The sequence below is a fragment of the Bombus flavifrons genome, chromosome 10 (genome assembly GCF_040668555.2).
Source record: "Bombus flavifrons isolate JBK064 chromosome 10, iyBomFlav1_principal, whole genome shotgun sequence".
Classification (NCBI taxonomy): Eukaryota; Metazoa; Arthropoda; class Insecta; order Hymenoptera; family Apidae; genus Bombus; species Bombus flavifrons.
In genome coordinates this window covers 9631176-9651202 of record NC_138451.1, presented here as the reverse complement: position 1 = coordinate 9651202, position 20027 = coordinate 9631176, and the positions used below count along the sequence as shown (strand labels likewise).

Genomic DNA, 20027 nt, shown 5'->3' with positions numbered 1-20027 from the left:
GTGTGCATATACTTGTGTACTTGTGTGTGTGTGTACGTGTACCCGACGGCGCCTCGGCTCTCGCGACATTGTTCATGGTTAACTCGATGTTTATTAGGCCCTTTTCCCGATACTACATAAATGTAACATATTGCAATACATTGTAAGATATACATATGTATTCATCTTTTTTATCAATAACGTCTGAATGTTAATGAGAAGAAAGGAACACGAACGTATAAGAGAGAATATTTAATATTGCATATTTGCATGTACGAACTGTAAATATTTGTATTCACATTTAAAAATATAATTATTATGTAGCATGTAGTATACTACGTTTTAGTTATATAATATATGTAAAAATAGATCAATATTCTTCCTATTCAATGCTGAAAATTAACTATTATAACGTTTATTAATACAAATTACACGCGCGTTTAATTGCTGTATTTTGGTCTTCTAGTGTCTCTATTTAAAAATTTTTTTCATTATTTTATACGTGCTCTAATATGTCTAAATGTTTAATCTCACAATAATATTTTTTGGATGTTCTAGCGTTAACAGAAAACATAGCAGCGAGATATAAAAGCCATAAAAATATATATGAAGACGTTTTACGGATGTGTTCTTCACAATGTTCTTCACAAAATTACAGAAGACTGTAATTAGTGAATAGCAACTTTCAGACGAGGAAGATAATCATTTTTTTACTGCAAAATGTTTTGCAGATCTTGTCAAAATCTATATCCTGTCACATAACAAACACAGTTCCATTATTTGACATTAGAGAGTCATTGCTTGTTTCTTTTAAAGAAGAAAAAAAATGCAAATATTTCCTCCTATTCTCAATAAAATTACGTATGAGCATAATTATAACTATGCTAACGAGTAATTTAGTTTTCCTCTACACTATTTTCTTTTTCCAATGTTAAAATAAAGTAGAACTTCCTTCCTTACCAGATAACGCAGTAGTACCTTTAACGTAGCCTTTTAGCAGAGATATCTTTATGACAAGACTTGGGTCTGCATTGTCCGAATACGGAAATCCATTGGTCCTGCATTATGCTATGTTTCTACCTTCTATTCTGGGACAGGCAAATTCTGAACAGCAAGCATATTAGATAAACAGAGCTTGGACCGGCGATGTTATAGGAACATATGCTCAGGTAATACGCAAGGGAGAATATTCTTTTTAAACAAGATGGTCACAGATTCTAAAAGTTTCTCAAGTAAATTTAATCTCGCACTTCTGCCTTAGACTGAACTAGGCCATGGAGCGTTTCTCAGGGGTTTGGAAACTACGGCAACGTACGATCCGGAAATGAAAGAGTTTGTTTTGAATAGTCCAACTTTGACTTCCTACAAATGGTGGCCAGGCGGGCGTAAGTATAATGTAATTGTTTAACATAATAATAATGTTGGTCACTAAAACAGTGTGATTTATTTACAATTAAAATTTTCAGTGGGTCACACTGCAAACCATGCAATAGTCGTTGCGCAATTATACACCCAGGGAGAATGTAGGGGAATTCATCCATTTGTTGTACAATTAAGAGACGTGGAGACACACGAACCTTTAAAGGGTATACAAATAAATGTCTTAATCGTTTGTAATTAATTATATATTATACTGCAATGTGTAGAAAAGAGAAGAAACTGTTCACATTATCAAACAACAATTATGAAATCAAACAACTTCCTTGTTTATAATTTGCTGAACAATAGATATAGCAAACAGTGAATTTAATCTGTATGTAATTCTTAGGTATTATAATTGGAGAAATAGGTACAAAATTGGGGATGAACGGCGTTAACAATGGGTTTCTCGGATTTCACGACTTTAGGATACCACGGGAGAATATGTTGATGAAGAATTCCAAGGTAAATTTTCATAAAAGTGCTGTAAGAAGTGCAATATCATGTGGTGATTGTGAACTTGAAAGGAAACTGATGTCTGTAATCTGTATAAACAGAACTGTTCAGACATCGTAATAATCATTAGAACAAATTGTAAAGTTACATTTCTTGTTGTAGGTATAGAAGATGGAACATACGTAAAATCTACAAATGATAAGTTAACGTACGGTACGATGGTGTTCGTTCGAGTAATGTTGCTGCAGAACCTCCTACACTATTTAACGAAAGCTGTTACTATTGCGGTTCGATACAGCGTAGCAAGACGTCAAGGTCAAATAAAGTATGTTGTGTTAAAAACAATCTCCAGTAACATCGACTGCCCTATGTCTCTTTATTAAAAAATGTCTCCATTGGAAATGTTTCTTTTAATTGAAATTAAATATCTCCCGCTGATACCAAATTAGTATTTGTTTTATTCTTTCTTTTTAGACGACCAGAGGTACGGATTCTCGATTACATTACGCAACAGTACGAAATTTTTCCTTATAATGTCACATGTTTCGCAATAAAGGTTACTGCCACTTGGGTCTGGAATATGTATAATACGGTACGAAGTCAATTACATCAGGCTGATTATGGAGAACTACCGGAGGTTGACACCTTTATACTCTGTATAGTAATATACTTTTCTTCATATTTCTAGCTCTATTAATTTCTTTTGTAGTTGCATTCTTTGTCATGTTGCCTAAAAGCAGTTGTATCTGCAGATACAGCAGCTGGAATAGAGCAGCTTCGGGTATCTTGTGGTGGACATGGATACATGACTGCTAGCAATCTGCCAGCTCTTTACGGATTGGTCACTGCAGTCTGTACTTACGAAGGGGAAAATACAGTCCCACTTTTGCAAATAGCTAGGTACCTCATAAAATCATGGAAACAAGCTATGGATGGTGAACCATTGCCAGAATCTGTAGAGTATCTTAACGAAGCAGCAAAAGGAGTAAAAAAACATCTTTGATGGAGTAACGATTTGGAATGTTTGATTGATGCTTATAACGCCGTAGCCGCAGGGTATACTGTTTCTGAATACATTACATATTGCTAAATAATTACATAGTCAATAATTCATGATCGATTGTTCCAAGAAGTCACAGAGGCTCCTCTGAATCGTGAAATACTTTAAACCATTCTTTAGGAGTAATGCATAGTGCAATTTGTTTACGTTTTGAAGGAAATTCATAAAACAATATTTCCAACTAGAATTCTTCCCTTTCAAAAATGTTTTCGTATGCGTTTTAATGATTAATCATATTGTTTGTTGAGTATCGATTTATAAGATACAAAACAAATACAAAGAATGTAACGTATCTCGTGAGCAATATCGAAGAGAAATAAATGTACGCGTTCATTTGCCTATTTTACTAAAAGTTAATGCATGAGAAAAAAGAGGTGGAGGAAACGTATCTTTGTAAATTGCTATCGTAAATATGTAAGTTATACAGGAATATAACATTATATAAGTTATACAGGAAGGAATCTATTGTAAAGGAAAAGTTTTTGGCAGAGATTTTATTTTTACAAAGATACGCTTTCTGAATTACGATGAGATATTTCAAATATGTTATGAAAAATGATATATTGTGTATAGTTTTTGCAGTTAATAAAATGATGTAATAAAGGAAGAGACAGGGAAGCAATATTTCATGAATGTAACAAGTAGGATGGTTGGTAAGTTTATGGGGAAAAGAATAATAGGGAGAGGAGGAGGAAATGGAGTTAAATTGGAGGGAAATATAGTAGGTGCAGCGAGGAAAATAGGGACGTAATGCTCGTAAAGGAAGAAACAGAGCGGGAGAGGATGATAACATCCCACCCTTGCAGGATTCCGCGCCGAAGGACGGCCCTGCGCCGCCCTAGGTGGTCATAGGGGCCGACACACCGAGGAGGATCTGAATCTCCTTGGCCCAGGGGATAGCGTTGAGGGGGTGGTTCCTCCCAAGGCCCGAACTAAGGAATGACTCCCTCAAACAGAAGAAAATACAGGAGTGCTCCGCCAGTAATTCAAAAGAGGTCCCGGGGCATCCCAGCTGAGCGTCAGGCGGTCCACTTTGGGGTTTTAGTCCAACACTACCCCGCCGCTTCCCTGAAGAGCGGGGGGGCGTCTCTATGAGGATTTCTCCACGTATAAAGAAAGAAGCGGGTAAAATAGAGAGGGGCAAACCAGAAGATTAGGAAATTCGGAATGAATATTGAAATTTGGATTACGTGGGAACAAAGAAATGAGTTGCTGAACAGGTTCTGGAAAGACAAGGGTTGACAAACATTGTTATATGTGTCAGTGATTAAAAAGAGAAGGAAAAGAAAGTATGAAATTATCGAGAATGGATTGTTCAAGGTGCACGTGAAATTTGAATGACGAAGAGGTTGGTGGAGATAGAGGAGGAAGGAATGACGATATACATTCAAACAGGTTTCAGTAAGGAGAATTGGCGATGTTTAAATAGTCTACTTGTTAATTCGTATGCAGGTATTTGGGGGAATCTATACATGAGCATGTCTCTTGAACTTACATTTCGCCTTAGATCCAGTAAAAGGATTCATACTTATTAAGAGTTACTGAAGTAAAGTGTGAAGTACGGGCTGATCGAAAGATCGAAAGAAATATACACAAAGTGAAGCAGTGTGGATAGAAAGGTAAGTGAACGTTTCTGTACGGAGAGTAGGTTCGGGCGGGATTGCCCATTGAACATGTTGCTCTTCAACCTGCTGATAACGGGGTGAGGTTCCTGAGATGAGCGCTGGGATGGGTTTATCACGTAGAAGATACAAGAAATCACGAAATTAATAGATCACTGGCGATCTCCTCGTGTCGTAGTTCGAACGTTTTGTAAGTGAGTTTTGTGTTAACGGTTCAAAATTTTCCAATGGAGTGTGCCCAGTGCGGATTCTGGGTAGGTTTGTGTGCTAGGGTTTGAGCTCTCTGCAGGGGTTGTCGCCGGGCGCCATGACGTCGGGGTATATGGTGAGTGAGGAGATGAAGAGATCTAAGACGAGGTTAAAAGGGCGTAGGTTAGGGTTAGGTTTAACACGTTGACGCCGGCGCCGATATTCACGGCTTTTTCCGTGAGGCGGCGCCTGACTGCACAGTCTGCTTCGAGGGGCGGCGCAGCGCCAGATTACACTGTTCAACACGATCGCAATTTTTCAACTTTGACCTCAATTTATAGCAAAATTACAAAAGCTATCCTGTTGGGTTCAATGAATTTCGTGGACTTCAACTAATACATTGATATATAATAATTTGGCAATATCAATTTGCATATATCTGTAAATTTTAAGTAAAGCTGACGGGACCAACTTTGGACCAGCTAATTTTGGAGTACTCTTTTCGATTTTTCTCAAAAAGTAGAGGTCTGACGCGAATTCTGACCATCGCACGCAATTCTATTTTTCTATAAGAAATGTTCATAGCGCGACGAGCGAAGATAGTGTTAGAACGTAGTGTAAGTACTGCCCAAAAAACATTCACATTTCCTGCAGTCGTACCAAGGGCCTGCGAGTAAAACGAGACGGCGGTGTAAGCAATGTTATAAACGCATTTGTGAAATAATAGATAGAGAGTATGCCGCGAATAAAGCCAAAAGAGTAACATCATATTATGATCGATGTAAGAGCCAGCCGGCATTCTGTCCAACATGTTTTAAAAAATTGTATGAAAAAAGTAAATAATTATACTAAGTTTATAATATTGAATTGTTATGTTTTTACTATTGAATGTCTGTTTATAACGTTGAGATAAAATAACATAAAGCTATTTTGCGCTACCTATTTTGTGAAATACAAGTATGACTCATCGTGATGCACCCCGCCTCACGGAACAGACACGTGTGAGCTACCGGTGATACGCGCCGGCGTCAACGTGTCAAGAAGTGAGTACAACGTGAGGAAATAAAGTGGCCAAGTAGGTGTTGAGACAGGCGAAGGGAAGGGAGAGAATGGAGGAAAAACTGTCTGGGTGGGAGAAATGAAGCAAAAAGTTTAGGGAAGGAGGAGGAAGGAGAGCTGGGGAGGAGGAGGAATGAGAGCTGGGGAGGAGGAGGAATGAGAGCTGGGGAGGAGGAGGAATGAGAGCTGGGGAGGAAGAGGAATTTAAGAGGCTAGAGGAATGGAAGGAGAAGGAGGAAGAAAGAGATAAGAAGATCAGATATTGGACATTCAACTCATGCTATAAGCTGGTAAGTGTGGAAGAGTTACCGCAGTACCTAAGGAAAGGAGGGAGGGAGAAGAAATGGAGACACGTGGAAAGATTTAGCTTTAGGAATGAGTTGAAGGATGTAAGGTACTGGAAGGAGGAAAAAAGAAAATTGTGCGGGAAATACGGGTGGAGGATGGTCACCTGAGTGCTAAATATGTCAGGGCGAGTGTGAAAGAGATGAAGAGGAGGAAAAGGACTGGCAGGGAAGGATATTAGCCTTAGCTAATGATGATGATAAGAATAATAATATTAGGGATGGAGGGAAATGAGGAGGCGTGGATGGAGGATTGAGAGTAAGAGCAGGAGTTAGCTACCGTTGTCTGTATTTACAAAGAGGGAAGTTTCTTTTTAACAAACAGCTAGATACCTGGTAAAATCATAGATACAAGCTATTGATGCAAAGATCTGTAGAGTATCTCAATGACACAGTAAAAATCGCGGCGATGTAAAGCATACTGTCTCTATATATATGAAACATTAACGAATAGTAAATGCTGAGGATACGATACCAAAAAACTGGAATAAAAAGTAGTAGAGTTAAACAATAACGATTAACGCCAACATTAATAAATATTAAATCAGATGGCTATAATAAAATATAAAATTGAAGAGATTAAATCACTAATAGGATGAGTGCTTATTCGTAGTGTAATATGTATTAAAAATTGCAATAACAAAGTTCACAACTATGACGTAACACTGTATATTTATATACTAAGCTGTGCGTTTCCGTAGCACATTGACACAGATAAGTGCGGTAACACGTTTAACTTTCCATGTAGACGGTAATCTGTACAATATGAAGAAACAAAGAATGGCCGTGCACAAAGATCTACAATATGAACGAAATAGGTGTACGTTTGATCCTGTGGAAGTTACCTATTTTCTCGATGGTAGTCCAGAAAAAACGAAGCAACGCCGTGATCGAGGTATAGTTGGAATTCCTTGTCTTTAAATTATAGCAATTAGAGAAACATTCTTCTCAAAAAATTGACATTATCGGGTTGGAAAATACTTAAAATACGCGAAAAAAGATGTATTCGGTCAGTGAAGTTGGTAATGAAATCAACGAAGTTAATATTAACTTAACTTTAATATTTCGTATTAAAAATATAAACAAATCTCTGTGATTTTTGATCACCTACTCGCTTAAAGCTTAAATGATAGCACGCTCCGTAAATTTAAAGAATTTAAAGAATTTAGTAAATTTAAAGATTTTTATTATATTTATGCCATAAGTTGAACAAAAAAAGATCTTATATATTTTATTTATTATTTATTTATTTATTATTTATTTATTTATTCTTAGTCCATACCTTTCGGCTTTGGACGACTTTCGATTTACATCTCTTACATAATGCCCTTACATCACATATATTTCTCTTACTCTAGCACTTCTATAATTATATACAACTGCTTATACCTATCTATTGCACCTTACTTGATCTATCTCCATGTACTAACTTATATCTAACGCTTATAACTAAGTGCTCATTCCGTCTTTGGCTTTTGCTTCTTTGCTGTGCTTCCTCCCTGTCGTTCCTCCCCCTCTTCTGCTACTCTTCTCTTCTCTATTATCGTTTTCAGTTCTGCCAGTCCTTCTCCCGCCCCATTAAATATTTCTACCATGTTCCTTGCTCCTCTTGTTATCTCACATTCCTCTAATATGTGTTTCAAGTCCTCCTCTCCTTTTTTGCATAATCTGCATCCTCTTTCTCCCTCCTCCTTCCAGTGTTCCCTTGCCCTGGTTTCGTTACCATATCTAAATCTTGCTACCGTACTTCTGTCCTTCCATTTCATCTTTCCTTCTAGATACTTTGGTAGCCCTTCTTTTGCTATGTTTCTGTAATATCTGTTGTACTTAGATTCCCTTATCCTTTTCTCCCTCTCCTCTGTTTCTCTCTTCCCTCTTTCTTCTATGATTTGGTTAGCTGTCATCCTTTCTTGTCTATCTCCTGCCACCACTTGTGTTCTTCCCTCTCTCGCCTCCTCTAACCTCATCTTTCTTTTCCTTGCTCTTTTCCCCAATTCCTTTCTCTCTCCTTTATACACTCCTTTACTAATTCCTTCTTCGACTCTAAGGCTTTCTCCTCATACCTTATTGCTCTTTTCAGTACCTTTTCTCTTATTTCCTCCATCTTGCACTCCTCTCTCTGAATGTAATTCGGCGTTGTTGTGTCTAAGCCTAGAATCCATCTCACGTATCTCCTTTTTATTCTGTCCAGTCTCTCCTCTACGTTCCATCCCCACACCTCCGCTGCAAACAGCGCTACGCTCTCTACCAGTGCTCCAAACATCCTCATTCTCCTCTTGTAGTCCCTTTTAAATATCCTTTCTCCTACGCTCCATGTATTCTTCATCGCAATTGTTGCCCTCTTTTTTCTGTCTTGAATATGCTTCTCATCACTCCTTCTTTGTCTCCTATTGTTCCTTCTCTTTTCAAACACTACTACTTTCGTCTTTTCCGTGCTCAATTCCAGTTCCACTTCCTTTAGGAATGTTTTAAATCTCTTCATCATTTCCTTTAACTCCTCTTCTCTGTTCACTATCAATACAATGTCATCTGCATATGATAGTGACCATACCTTTCTGTCTCCTACCCCTATACCTCCTACATGACCTTTCCTTATTTCCTCTTCCAGCCCTGCCACATAGATGTTAAATAGTGTCGGGCTCAGCGGACACCCTCGTCTCATTCCCCTCACTGTCCAAAACTCTTTTGTGTTACGGATCTTATATATTTTTAGACGTTCTAAGTAAGCATATTTATTACATAAAAATTATGAAACTATTAAATTTTCTGGGATGTGCTATCATTTTGCCGTGTAATCTGTAATTGTAACTAAAATCTGCGACAAAATTTGCTCACATTATTACCAAATAATTTATCGATAACTTTGTCAACTTGCATGAATATTTATTTTCAGAACAATATTTTTCGGACGTTTTGGCCTTAAAAGAAAATATGTCAATGAAATATAAGAGCCATAAAGAAGTATATGAAGATACTCTACGAATTACCCGAGATGTTCTTTCCAAAGTTAAAAAATTACAACTCTCGAGAACAGAGGAACATGAGTTTGTTCTGTAAGATTTTCACATAACTTTTCACGGAGAAAAAACATTCCGTTTTTTCTTCTTAGAGAAGAACTTCTTCTTTCCACCTACATTAAATGCCATTGAATATGAGGATAATTATATTAATGAATAAATACGATTTTTTCTACATTATTTGGATATTCTCTTTCAATTTTAAGAAACAGTAGTATTTTCTCGGTTACCTGGTAACATAGTAACAACTTCAATATAATCATTTTGCAGGAGCATCTTCGCGGCAAGACTTGGATCTGCACTGTTCCAAGATGGAAATCCAGTGGTCCTGCATTATGCTATGTTTCTACCCGCTCTTATTGGACAAGCAAACTCTGAACAGCAAGCATATTGGATAAACAGAGCGTCAACTGGCGATGTTATAGGAACATATGCACAGGTAATATGCAAGGAAGAACATTCTTTTTAAACAGGATGGTCACAGATTCTAAAAGTTTCTCAAGTAAATTTAATCTTGCACTTCTGCCTTAGACTGAACTAGGCCATGGAACGTTTCTCAGGGGTTTGGAAACTACTGCAACGTACGATCCGGAAACGAAAGAGTTTGTTTTGAATAGTCCAACTTTGACTTCCTACAAATGGTGGCCAGGCGGGCGTAAGTATATTGTAATTGTTTAATATAATAATAATGTTGTTAACTGAAACAGTATGATATATTTACAATTAAAATTTTCAGTGGGTCAGACTGTAAATCATGCAATAGTCGTTGCGCAATTATACACCCAGGGAGAATGTAAGGGAGTTCATTCTTTTGTTGTACAATTAAGAGACGTGGAAACACACGAACCTTTAAAGAGTATACAATAATATTACTTAATCATTTATAATTTGTTATAGAAAAATTATTCACGTTATCAAATAACAATCATTAAATCAAACAACTTTCTTCTTTACTATTATTCTCTAATAGTAGATAAAGGAAAGAGCGAAATTAATCTGTGTTCGATTTTTAGACATTATAATTGGTGAGATTGGCAGAAAGTTAGGAATGAACACTGCGAACAATGGCTTTCTCGGATTTCGTAACTTTAGAATACCACGGGAAAATATGTTGATGAAAAATTCCAAGGTAAGGTAAAAGTTTCTACAAGAAAAGCAAATATTCCTACTTTTCATCGGCGAAATTGTACCGTTGCACTTGATACTACAAATAACGATAGCTAATAAGTAAAAGACTAGGGAAATTTTGCAAACGATGGTTCAATCCAATCTTGATTAATCGATGAATATTTGCATTTTTGATAAATCATTTTCTTGTTGCACTGAACATGGAACAAAAATTATGTCTGCCATCTCGGTAAATGGAACTGTACAGATGTCATAATTGCTATAAAAATCGTGAAGATACATTTCTTGCTGTAGGTGCTAGAAGATGGAACATACGTAAAATCCACAAATGACAAGTTAAGGTATGGTACGATGGTGTTCGTTCGAGTAATGTTGCTGCGGGACCTCCAACACTATTTATCCAAAGCCGTTACGATTGCGGTTCGATACAGCGTAGTAAGACGTCAGGGTCAACTAAATCTGGGGTATGTTCTGTTAAAAACAATCTCCAGTAACATCGACTGCCCTATGTCTCTATATTAAAAAATGCCTCCATTGGAAATGTTTCTTTTAATTAAAATTAAATCTCTCCTGCTGATACCAAATTAGTATTTGTTTTATTCTTTCTTTTTAGACAACCAGAGGTGCAGATTATCGATTATGTAACGCAACAATACAAAATCTTCCCTTATATTGCCACATGTTTCGCGATAAATGCTATTGCCAGTTGGGTTTTGGATATGTATTATACGGTACAAAGTCAATTGCACCAGGCTAATTATGAAAAACTACCGGAGGTTGGTACCTTTATACCCTTTATAGTAATATACTTTTCTTCATATTTTTAGCTCTATTAATTTCTTTTGCAGTTGCATTCTTTGTCATGTTGCCTAAAAGCAGTTGTATCTGCAGATACAGCAGTTGGAATAGAGCAGCTTCGGTTATCTTGTGGTGGACATGGATACATGACTGCTAGCAATCTGCCAACACTTTACGGATTAGCGACCGCAGTTTGTACTTACGAAGGGGAGAATACAGTCCTACTTTTGCAAACAGCTAGGTATCTCATAAAATCATGGAAACAAGCTATGGATGGTGAACCATTGTCAGAATCTGTAGAGTATCTTAACGAAGCAGCAAAAGGAGTAAAACATCTTCGTTGGAGTAACGATTTGGAATGTCTGATTGATGCTTATAACGCCGTAGCCGCAGGGTATACTGCTTCTGAATACATTAAATATTGCTGAATAATTACATAGATATTCATCAGAATGCTTACGATATTCTTATCATTTCGTAGATCTATTCGTTTAGCAGCAGAACATTTGGATCGCAGAATACGTGATGGAGTTCCGATGGAGGAGGCGTGGAACCAAACGGGCACCGAACTAGCTCAGTGTGCGGAAGCTCACGCTCGAGCTTTCATTGTAAAGACATTTGCAAAATCTATTAAACAGTTAAACTCGAAGTCTGAAGAATTTCGTCAAGTAATGTTTCAACTCTACGAACTGTATATCGTATATTGGGCTTTGAGGAACGTTGGTAATTTTCTTCAGGTAAGTATTGATTTTTTCGAAACTAATCACAGAGGAGAACGAAAGAAGAAAATATTTATTACTATATCCTGTAGGGTAATTTGAATTCAAGAATGATTCATCTCTTTCTCTTTTTTAGTTTTCTTCTATGCAGAAAGAGCATGTGCAGACACTTCATTCACGCTTGGAATATTTGCTGATGACAATCCGTCGAAATGCTGTAGGAATCGTTGACGGTTTCGATTTCGATGACCATATTCTTTGCTCGGCTTTGGGTGCTTACGATGGTAACGTTTACGAACGATTGTTCCAAGAAGCCATAAAGAGTCCTCTGAACCGTGAAACCGTGGACATATCTTTTAAAAAATACTTACAGCCACTCGTTAAGAGTAATTTATAGTGTAATCTTTCTATACTTTTAAAGGAAAATGTAAATCGTAGTTATCTATATTGTATAGCGTATGTGGTGATTGAACTTTGAATATTTTACAGTTTAATATTTTATAAATCGATATCCCATAAATAACATGATTGGTCATTGAAAAATACAATTGTAACATTATATCATATTAGCAATATCGAAAGAATGTGTTAGTGTTCATTGGCTCATTTTGTTGAAAGCTAGTATTTAACAAAAAAGAGAAGAACAAACGTAGTTTTCTATTATTATTATGGGCTCTCATTGTAGATATTTAATTTATATAATGGACCATCGCTGTAATAATTTCGAATAGACGTTTGATAGAGATTTTATTTTTAAGAGAAACGTTTTAGGATTGTGTGATCATTCTCGGATAAGATGTTTTAAGTACGTTGTGAAAAATGACATGTTTCATACAGTTTTTGTAATTAGCAAAGTGATATTTTCAAGTACATAAGTGTCTGTCTTTCTTGTTAAACCTGTAACGCATCAAAGAAAATTACATTTTAAAATTGAAAGGTTCTCATACGGCACAGTGTTTATTTACAGAATAGGAGCGATGACATACATTATTGTTCGTTATACTAACATAGTGCAATTATTGTTAATTTCTGTTAATAATAACGTGTCTGGTTAACTTAAACGCCCACAATGGAAATAACGCGATTTATTCACGGATGAAATGTAATTTGTGAGATTCATTGGTACCGCTGTGGTACCATGATCTACAACTTTGATCAATTCGTGTATGTATAGTATATCCAACGAGTATCAAGTACGTGATATTTCGAAATAGAAATATTCCCAGAACGTTACTTTATTTGCTATTTGTATGAGATATGATTGTTGCCCATATAAGTAACGGAATTTCGAATATAAATAATATAGTAAAGAAAATTGCGAAGCAAATTCTTGGTCATTAATACTTGTTCATTTTGAAAGTCAGCAGATAATTGGTATTTGCTAGGCAATGGCTACATTTATCTTATTATCTTGTTTATTTGCACCGACTTGTTGGACATACTACATGTAGATCATAGGTCCTAGGAACTTCATGGATGGACCGATAGAATCGTCATACTCATGTGTATACGTAGACCAAAAATGTAAAACAGTAGAAAAGAAAAAAACTATAATTTATTTTTTCACCGGCGAGCGATTATTTTTTTTTAAAAACAAATACATATACATGTATATACTTATATATGTGTGCACTGACCACGAATATATATACACATATATGTAATATATATTTCATGGATCCTCGAGGGCGATCCAGAAGGGGAGGAGCGAAGGTTAGACAATACGCATTCTTAAAAAATAATATTGTTAATTATCGTTATCATTAAATATTAATTATATTCACTTTTAAAATTATTATTCATTTGTCCACCTGGCCTATGGGATTTTTGTCTAGTTTTAGACAGACTTCTCATTACTAGGATAGCATTTTTTTACGGAATACATCCTCTTATAAAATAAGATCTCATTACAATTACATTTCTCGTCGCATAGAACATAGACGGCGCATTTCAAGTATTAAATGAGCCACGTGGAAATGCAACGCGCATTTTTTACTTTCGTTCCTTTTGTTGTCTAGGGTTCTCGCGTCGAATAATATAATGTGTTCTTTCAATCGCGTCTAAATGCAAGCTTCTGTAAAGACATTTCTTCGTCATTCACGAACAGAATATTTTTTTATTTAATAGATTATATATCAGTAAATGATAAACGATAAAAAATTTCTAATTTTCTTTTTCAATAAATTATATTTTATTTATAAATATTCACATTCGTGGAAGGAAGAAACTGAAAATTTTTGTTCATTAAAAAACAACAGTTTCGCGTTTGTTCGCATCACCGCACGGAGGATTAATTACTATCTAACAAACAATCCTTTGTCTATGTTGCGTACGATTATTATTACAATAAAGATTATGATTCGATCTCCAGATTCCTTTTCGTCAGTGCCAGGAGAGGAGAAGAAATTCTCGAGAGAGAAATGTTGAATAGAAAGAGAGGAGAGGATAAGGGGAATTAAGATGTTTCCAAAAGGCGAAGAAACGGAATATGTATCTAAAAATTGGTAGAACTGGTTCGACGTGGGAAAACACGGATGGCATACTTACAATTAGTTATTTTGACTAATTTTGATAATAAAATCACCACGTTTTTATTAATATAACAAGGATAAATTTCCTTTCAAACGATTTTCGAGTTAAAGGCAAAGCATAAAATTTGTATATATACTGCACGATTGATTTTTAGGTACTGCGGTAGTATTCCACTAATCTTGGGAGAAATAGAAGAGAGAATTAATTTCCATTCTATTTATTGCAAGTAACTTACCCTAAACACAATCATTTTTTTCCAACACGTTATCGTATCGTAACTTTTCAGACAGCTTTCATGATTTTTACTTAGATATCGATATTTATTTGTGACCTTTGCTTCTCACATAACCTGTACATCGAACAGCCGCTTACTTAGATAGTTCCGTCTTCCAAGTCGACCCTATCAATACACTTATTCTGTTTTATTACTACCTGTTACAGTATCGTGCGTGTAGAGACGTTTAGATACTTTATTATATAAATAAACTTAAAAAATAGCTTCCAGCCATTTTACAAATCGATAAGATCGATTTAGAAGCAACGAGCGCCCATTATTAAAATGCGCTAATCGATGGAATTATCAGAGTTGTCTCAATGAAAAGAACACGCGATACCTGAAAACATATGAATCGACGTCGCAAGAAATAATTTCCATGATTTACGACGAACGTACGACTTTCATTCGTATTTTCTTTTTCTTACAAGCAATTCAAAGAAAATCGCTACCAGAGACATCGGCTATAAATACGTCGATTAAATTGAAACGTTTCGCCCGTAACGTTCAATGGTCGTTTCGAAGTGAGACGAAACAAAGTATAGATTAGCAACGAATTACTATGAAAAACATCCGGGGAAAAATCGCCATGGCGAAAAAAGAAAATTACCAGAGTTATCGTAGGCAATTGGTGTTTCTTATGTAATTAGTACATGGCAGTATCGACATGATATATTTTAGTTTTACCCCGACACATCGGACTTTATAAAAATGGCGCCCGTGTTCCTCCTACGCAGGTAGAACACAGATTTATGGTCATCTTACTGCTTAAATAAAACTTTCGCACGTTAAAAAATAGGATCCTAATAATTTTTTATTTATTTACATGAGAAAATAGAAATTTCTCTGTGTTCGCTATTTTCTTTTTGTCCACTACAAATTAATTTCTTCCATATTTTCAATACTTCTGGTGTCAGATTCTGCTTGTTTTAAACGATCGTTGCTTTATTTTATTTGTATTGGTCGATTCGGGCGATAATAAATGCAACGGCTAGTGTACGTAAAATTCATATTATTATTGCACAGGGTATAATAATGACATAACGTTATATATAAGATATTATCAAAGCTATAACATCGTATATATAAGATTATTTTACCAAGTGTAGAAATTATTTGACATTCATATTTCTTCATCGGAAAGATTTAACGTCAATTAATATCGCGATCTAACAGGGTAGTAAAAGATAGCGCTAGATCCTACAAATTGTTATCATTCGAAAGTGGAGGGAACATGGTGGAACAATGTATTCTAAATGGCGCGATTAAGAATTCAGACTACTAACGCTATGTTCCAATAATATTAATAATAATAATAATAATAATAATAATAATAATAATAATAATAATAATTGTAATAATAATAACGTTACAATGATATCGATTAATTCGCTATTTCCTGAATAATTCTTTTTGTTTCTTTTCTTTTAACAATCCTCTTCTCTCAATCAGTAGCATAATCAAATATATCCTCTCGTTAACAATTTCATCTAATAAAATCATATATAAAATAGTCATTTTTAACGTTATAGTCTGACGATTAAAACATTGATTGCGTTCTACCTGGAAAGAGGCGAACGAGACGCCGAAAAAATCTCAAATAACTGTGGAGAGACAGTTAACGATTCACAGGATCACCGGAAGTACGAAGGAGGGGAAATTAAAAAGAAAATGTACAGGAAAGTTAGGAGGTGGAGATAGGGGAAGAAAGGGGAGTCGCTTGGTCCTACGTGAAAAAGTTAATAAATTATTACAACGTATTTCGCGATGCTGATCGTCCATAGGATAAATACCGCGGATGAAAATCTTGGAACAAATAGATATACACTTGTACGTGTGTGTGTCTGCGTGTGTACATTTCATTTTCATATCATTTTCTTTTTTTTTTTTTACTTTGTTTTTCAATATGGCATACGCGTGTCTCTTTGTAGTCGGAGATGAAAATCGTGTTTACGTATATAAATCTATGCGTGTACGCACGTGTGTTTCTTTCAAGATCGGAAGGTGTAACGTCCTTGCGTACACGCAGGAAATTTAAACGTCTTTCTTTGTTTTTTCTTTTTTTGTCCATGGCAAATAGAATCTCTCTCGACTAGCAGAAGAAGCTTTTTCTCTCCTTAAGATACAAAATGTTTCTTAGTTTCCTTAAGGTGGAAGAAGGGAATGATCGTGAGGATACGTTGTGCTCAATTTATTGATAAAATGCGATCGATAAGTGAATCTCTTCTTTCACAAATATCGTTCGTTTCGCTCTCACGGAAGATCGACCAATCGGTTGTGGAGAACGTCGTCACTTAAGGTGGCTTAAAATGGCACGCCTAGTTTTTTATCCATTAATCGTAAGTGCATGGCAATCGATACAACCGCGTTCGACGAAGACAATTTCGCTTGGCGGCTTCGGCTTAACTCTTATCATGAGCCTAATGAAACATGCGCTAATTAATAAAACAGATTCTCTGATTTTAAATTAGGATTCACATTACTGGTTTTTGGGAGTTTTCGTAAGTGAATCAATAATTTAAATAATTCACACGTTCGACGAATAAATACAATAAAAATCTCGAGATTATGATTGGAACTACCATATGGAATTTTAAGTCTAATTATTCACGGAGATATCGATTTTATGTTAGTAACTCAGAAATAAATAATTGTCATATATATTAGAGAAGTATCTTATTAGGAAAACATTGCGACTATATTTGTGCCATATGACGTTCAATGAAGAACTATATATGTATATTAGAAAAAACAGGAGAAAGATTGAATTGCAAATCGATCTGATGTGACCAAATACCGATATGTAAGATTAGGAGATAAATTGTACGATTAACGTGATTTAACATACAAACATTTGAATATGTACCTAATTTAAATTAATCGATTTAATATGTATTCAATTTCCTCTAAATTTTCTTTTAATTAATGGTTAACGTTGTTTGCCTTCACCAAAATGCAAACACGTTATAGTCATTTATTATAAACAATCCATTTAACTTACTGGATTATCTATTTAATTATCCTACGACATATCTAGGTATATTAATGATTTTTAAAAAATTAAGAACCTTAAGTTATTTTTAGCGTCTTTACCTATCACTTTCCCCAAATAGTCATCGCCTATTTCCTAATTTTTTATTTTCCTTACTATTATTATAATTCTATTACTCTCAACCTAGCGATTAAAATAAGTTATAGAATTTCTAAGACAGAAATAAACCTTAAAAAACAAGGACAATATCATATTTTATAGAGTAGTTTTCCTCTAGCGATTGTAATGGGCATTGCAATTCCATAGAACCGGACTCGAGAAATGGGAAATACGACAATGGATCAAAGTCCTTGTGCGGTCATACTGTTAAAAACGTTTCTGCAAATCTGGAAAACGATCATTAAATAGAAAACACGAGGAAAGTGGATGAAAAACAGAGAAGGGAGAAAAAAACTAAGGGGAGAACAGCAGAGGAAACGCTGATAAACGAGGTCGTGGTTCAAGGGATTGGCGTCGAAGAGAAATCACGGTGGCGCAACGATCCTTCTTCCTTTCCCTCCTTCCACCGAGCCAGAATGATTAACGACATACCAGCAGCGTTTATCGCCCACGAATTTTCGCGCTCTCAGTCCTGTACAGGGAGGCGTATACGTACGCCTGGATACGCATACGCTTTGAAATACACGTTGTGTAAATGCATCTGGAATTGGCGCGACCTTGCCGACGAGTACTCACGACGGGGCGGTTCATCAGTCATCGCCCTCTCTCTTTAGTTCTATCAGCACACGATAGTTACGGAAGAAAGACAAACATCCAACAATGAACACCGACTTCGTACGAAAGTATAAAATAAGTTAAGTCAAAACCATTCTACGATTCTACGTCTCTACGTTCTACTCTCGGAGGTGGACTAATGCTTAACCCAGGAGACTACTCGCAGCGTGAGGGGGCACACGAGTAGGAAAATAGAGTGCTGTGGGGTTAAGGGAGGTTCCACCTCAGAAAGTGATCGGTTCAAAATTAAAAAAGGACAGGCGCCTATGATAAAACGCAGAATATTATCGAAACGAACAGATCATTAAGAGAATGAAGGCGCGTTTAAATGAAAGGAAATAGGAGTATTGGGCAAATCTTTGATTGAAAGGTCAGAAAGAGATTAAGGTGGTTGGCTTGTCCCCGACGTGAAGGAAGTCTCTCTGTGGTCAGTGAACGAGGTGTTTCGCAAGATCCTCGTGGGAGATTCCGGATGTATCGTATCGTCGGCGGTGGCGCTTAATTCGGTTGAAGGACATCGTCTTTCTCAGCATGGTATCGTGGGACAAAACTGGGCGGTGCCAAAGCCAGATAAGCTTTGTCGCCTCAAGCGTAGAATTCTCGATTGTGATGCGGCGCACCGGGCTTAGGGAACGCCTGCGCCGCTGGTGATCTTCTTGGCTCATCCAGGGCGTACGAGCCCTCGTCCTTCTTGCGCATCCTATACACGATGAACATTACCACCAGGATTGCGCAAAGCAGGCCAACTACCGCTCCACCAATCACCGCTGCAAAAGATGAATTTTGATTAGTATAGAATATTAAACAAATAAATTAGATAAAAGTTATATAAAATATATAGAGGATTGCTTAATATTATGCTTACATTTATAAGCTGGTGAATTAGAGATAGAGTAAGTGACGCACTTATATTAATTTAATTAAGTAATTATAATAGCTGTTTATATGAAAATATCTGTGTACAACATTTACAAATTAACAAATAGTAATTTTAATAAGTTCCTCGAATTTTAAGATCAGATACTCCAAACCTATTTATCTGTTTTTTCTCCTCTGTTAACTTTCTCAAAATGCTATTTTGATTGTCTTTTAGTTTATTTCTTTATGATAGTAAATCTAGTTTTAACTGACTTTAAAGAGCGTCTCAAATCTAAAATATCTTAGGTAGCCGTACAAGCAGGATCAATTCATTATTCAGCGATGTTAAACCATTCAGGATGTTAATTATGCAGGGCATTTATTATGCGTAGCTGCTGATAAGTTAACTTAACCCAGAATTTCGTCGGAATTACTGAGTTCTCCTGAATAAATACCGTTTTCATGGAATGTTGATCCGCGTATTGCCCTTATACTTCGAATTTAATATTGAGGCAACGCGTTAATAAATAATGCGACCCTTTCGCGTAGTTTCGGTTCTGTAAACCCGGATTCTGATTTTCAAAGCGACTGCGTTTAGCGAATTCTATCATAATTAATCGTACAATGGTATATTTCATTATTTCATTTTCGTACAGCAAACATTTGAGAATGAAAAGTTCTGGATACATAATGCTAGCAATATTGCATGTATTTCTGTACTTATTACTTGGGAAAAATATGGAACTTCCAAGTGAAATATTCCAAAATTGGAAGAAGATTTGAAAGAAGCTTTAATTCAAATTTAAA

At 35.9% G+C, this 20027-nt stretch overlaps 3 protein-coding genes across 3 annotated transcripts in view; 2 read left to right on the top strand and 1 right to left on the bottom strand.

The window, feature by feature from the left end:
* Positions 1 to 989: 989 nt before the first annotated feature.
* Positions 990 to 2944, top strand: LOC138184396 (acyl-coenzyme A oxidase 1-like). Its single transcript, XM_069122276.1, is given in 7 exon segments — positions 990 to 1148; positions 1241 to 1364; positions 1446 to 1565; positions 1748 to 1879; positions 2017 to 2179; positions 2329 to 2491; positions 2564 to 2944. Coding segments are annotated over 7 exon segments (1242 nt in total).
* Positions 2945 to 4349: 1405 nt separating this feature from the next.
* LOC138184006 (acyl-coenzyme A oxidase 1-like) lies at positions 4350 to 12665 on the top strand. The gene is made up of 12 exons (XM_069121631.1): positions 4350 to 4533; positions 6877 to 7023; positions 9022 to 9181; positions 9416 to 9584; positions 9677 to 9800; positions 9882 to 10001; positions 10159 to 10274; positions 10568 to 10737; positions 10887 to 11049; positions 11122 to 11465; positions 11553 to 11808; positions 11927 to 12665. The coding sequence occupies exons 2-12, from the start codon at positions 6894 to 6896 to the stop codon at positions 12185 to 12187; spliced, it is 2013 nt and encodes a 670-aa protein (XP_068977732.1). The 5' UTR covers positions 4350 to 4533; positions 6877 to 6893; the 3' UTR covers positions 12188 to 12665.
* A 3804-nt stretch (positions 12666 to 16469) lies between these two features.
* Sdc (Syndecan) overlaps positions 16470 to 20027 on the bottom strand; it is a 238726-nt gene continuing 235168 nt past the window's right edge. Inside the window, exon 5 of the mRNA XM_069121633.1 lies at positions 16470 to 19129. Within this exon, the coding sequence (XP_068977734.1) occupies positions 18948 to 19129 (182 nt within the window). The 3' untranslated portion in view covers positions 16470 to 18947. The remainder of the gene's footprint in view (positions 19130 to 20027) is intronic.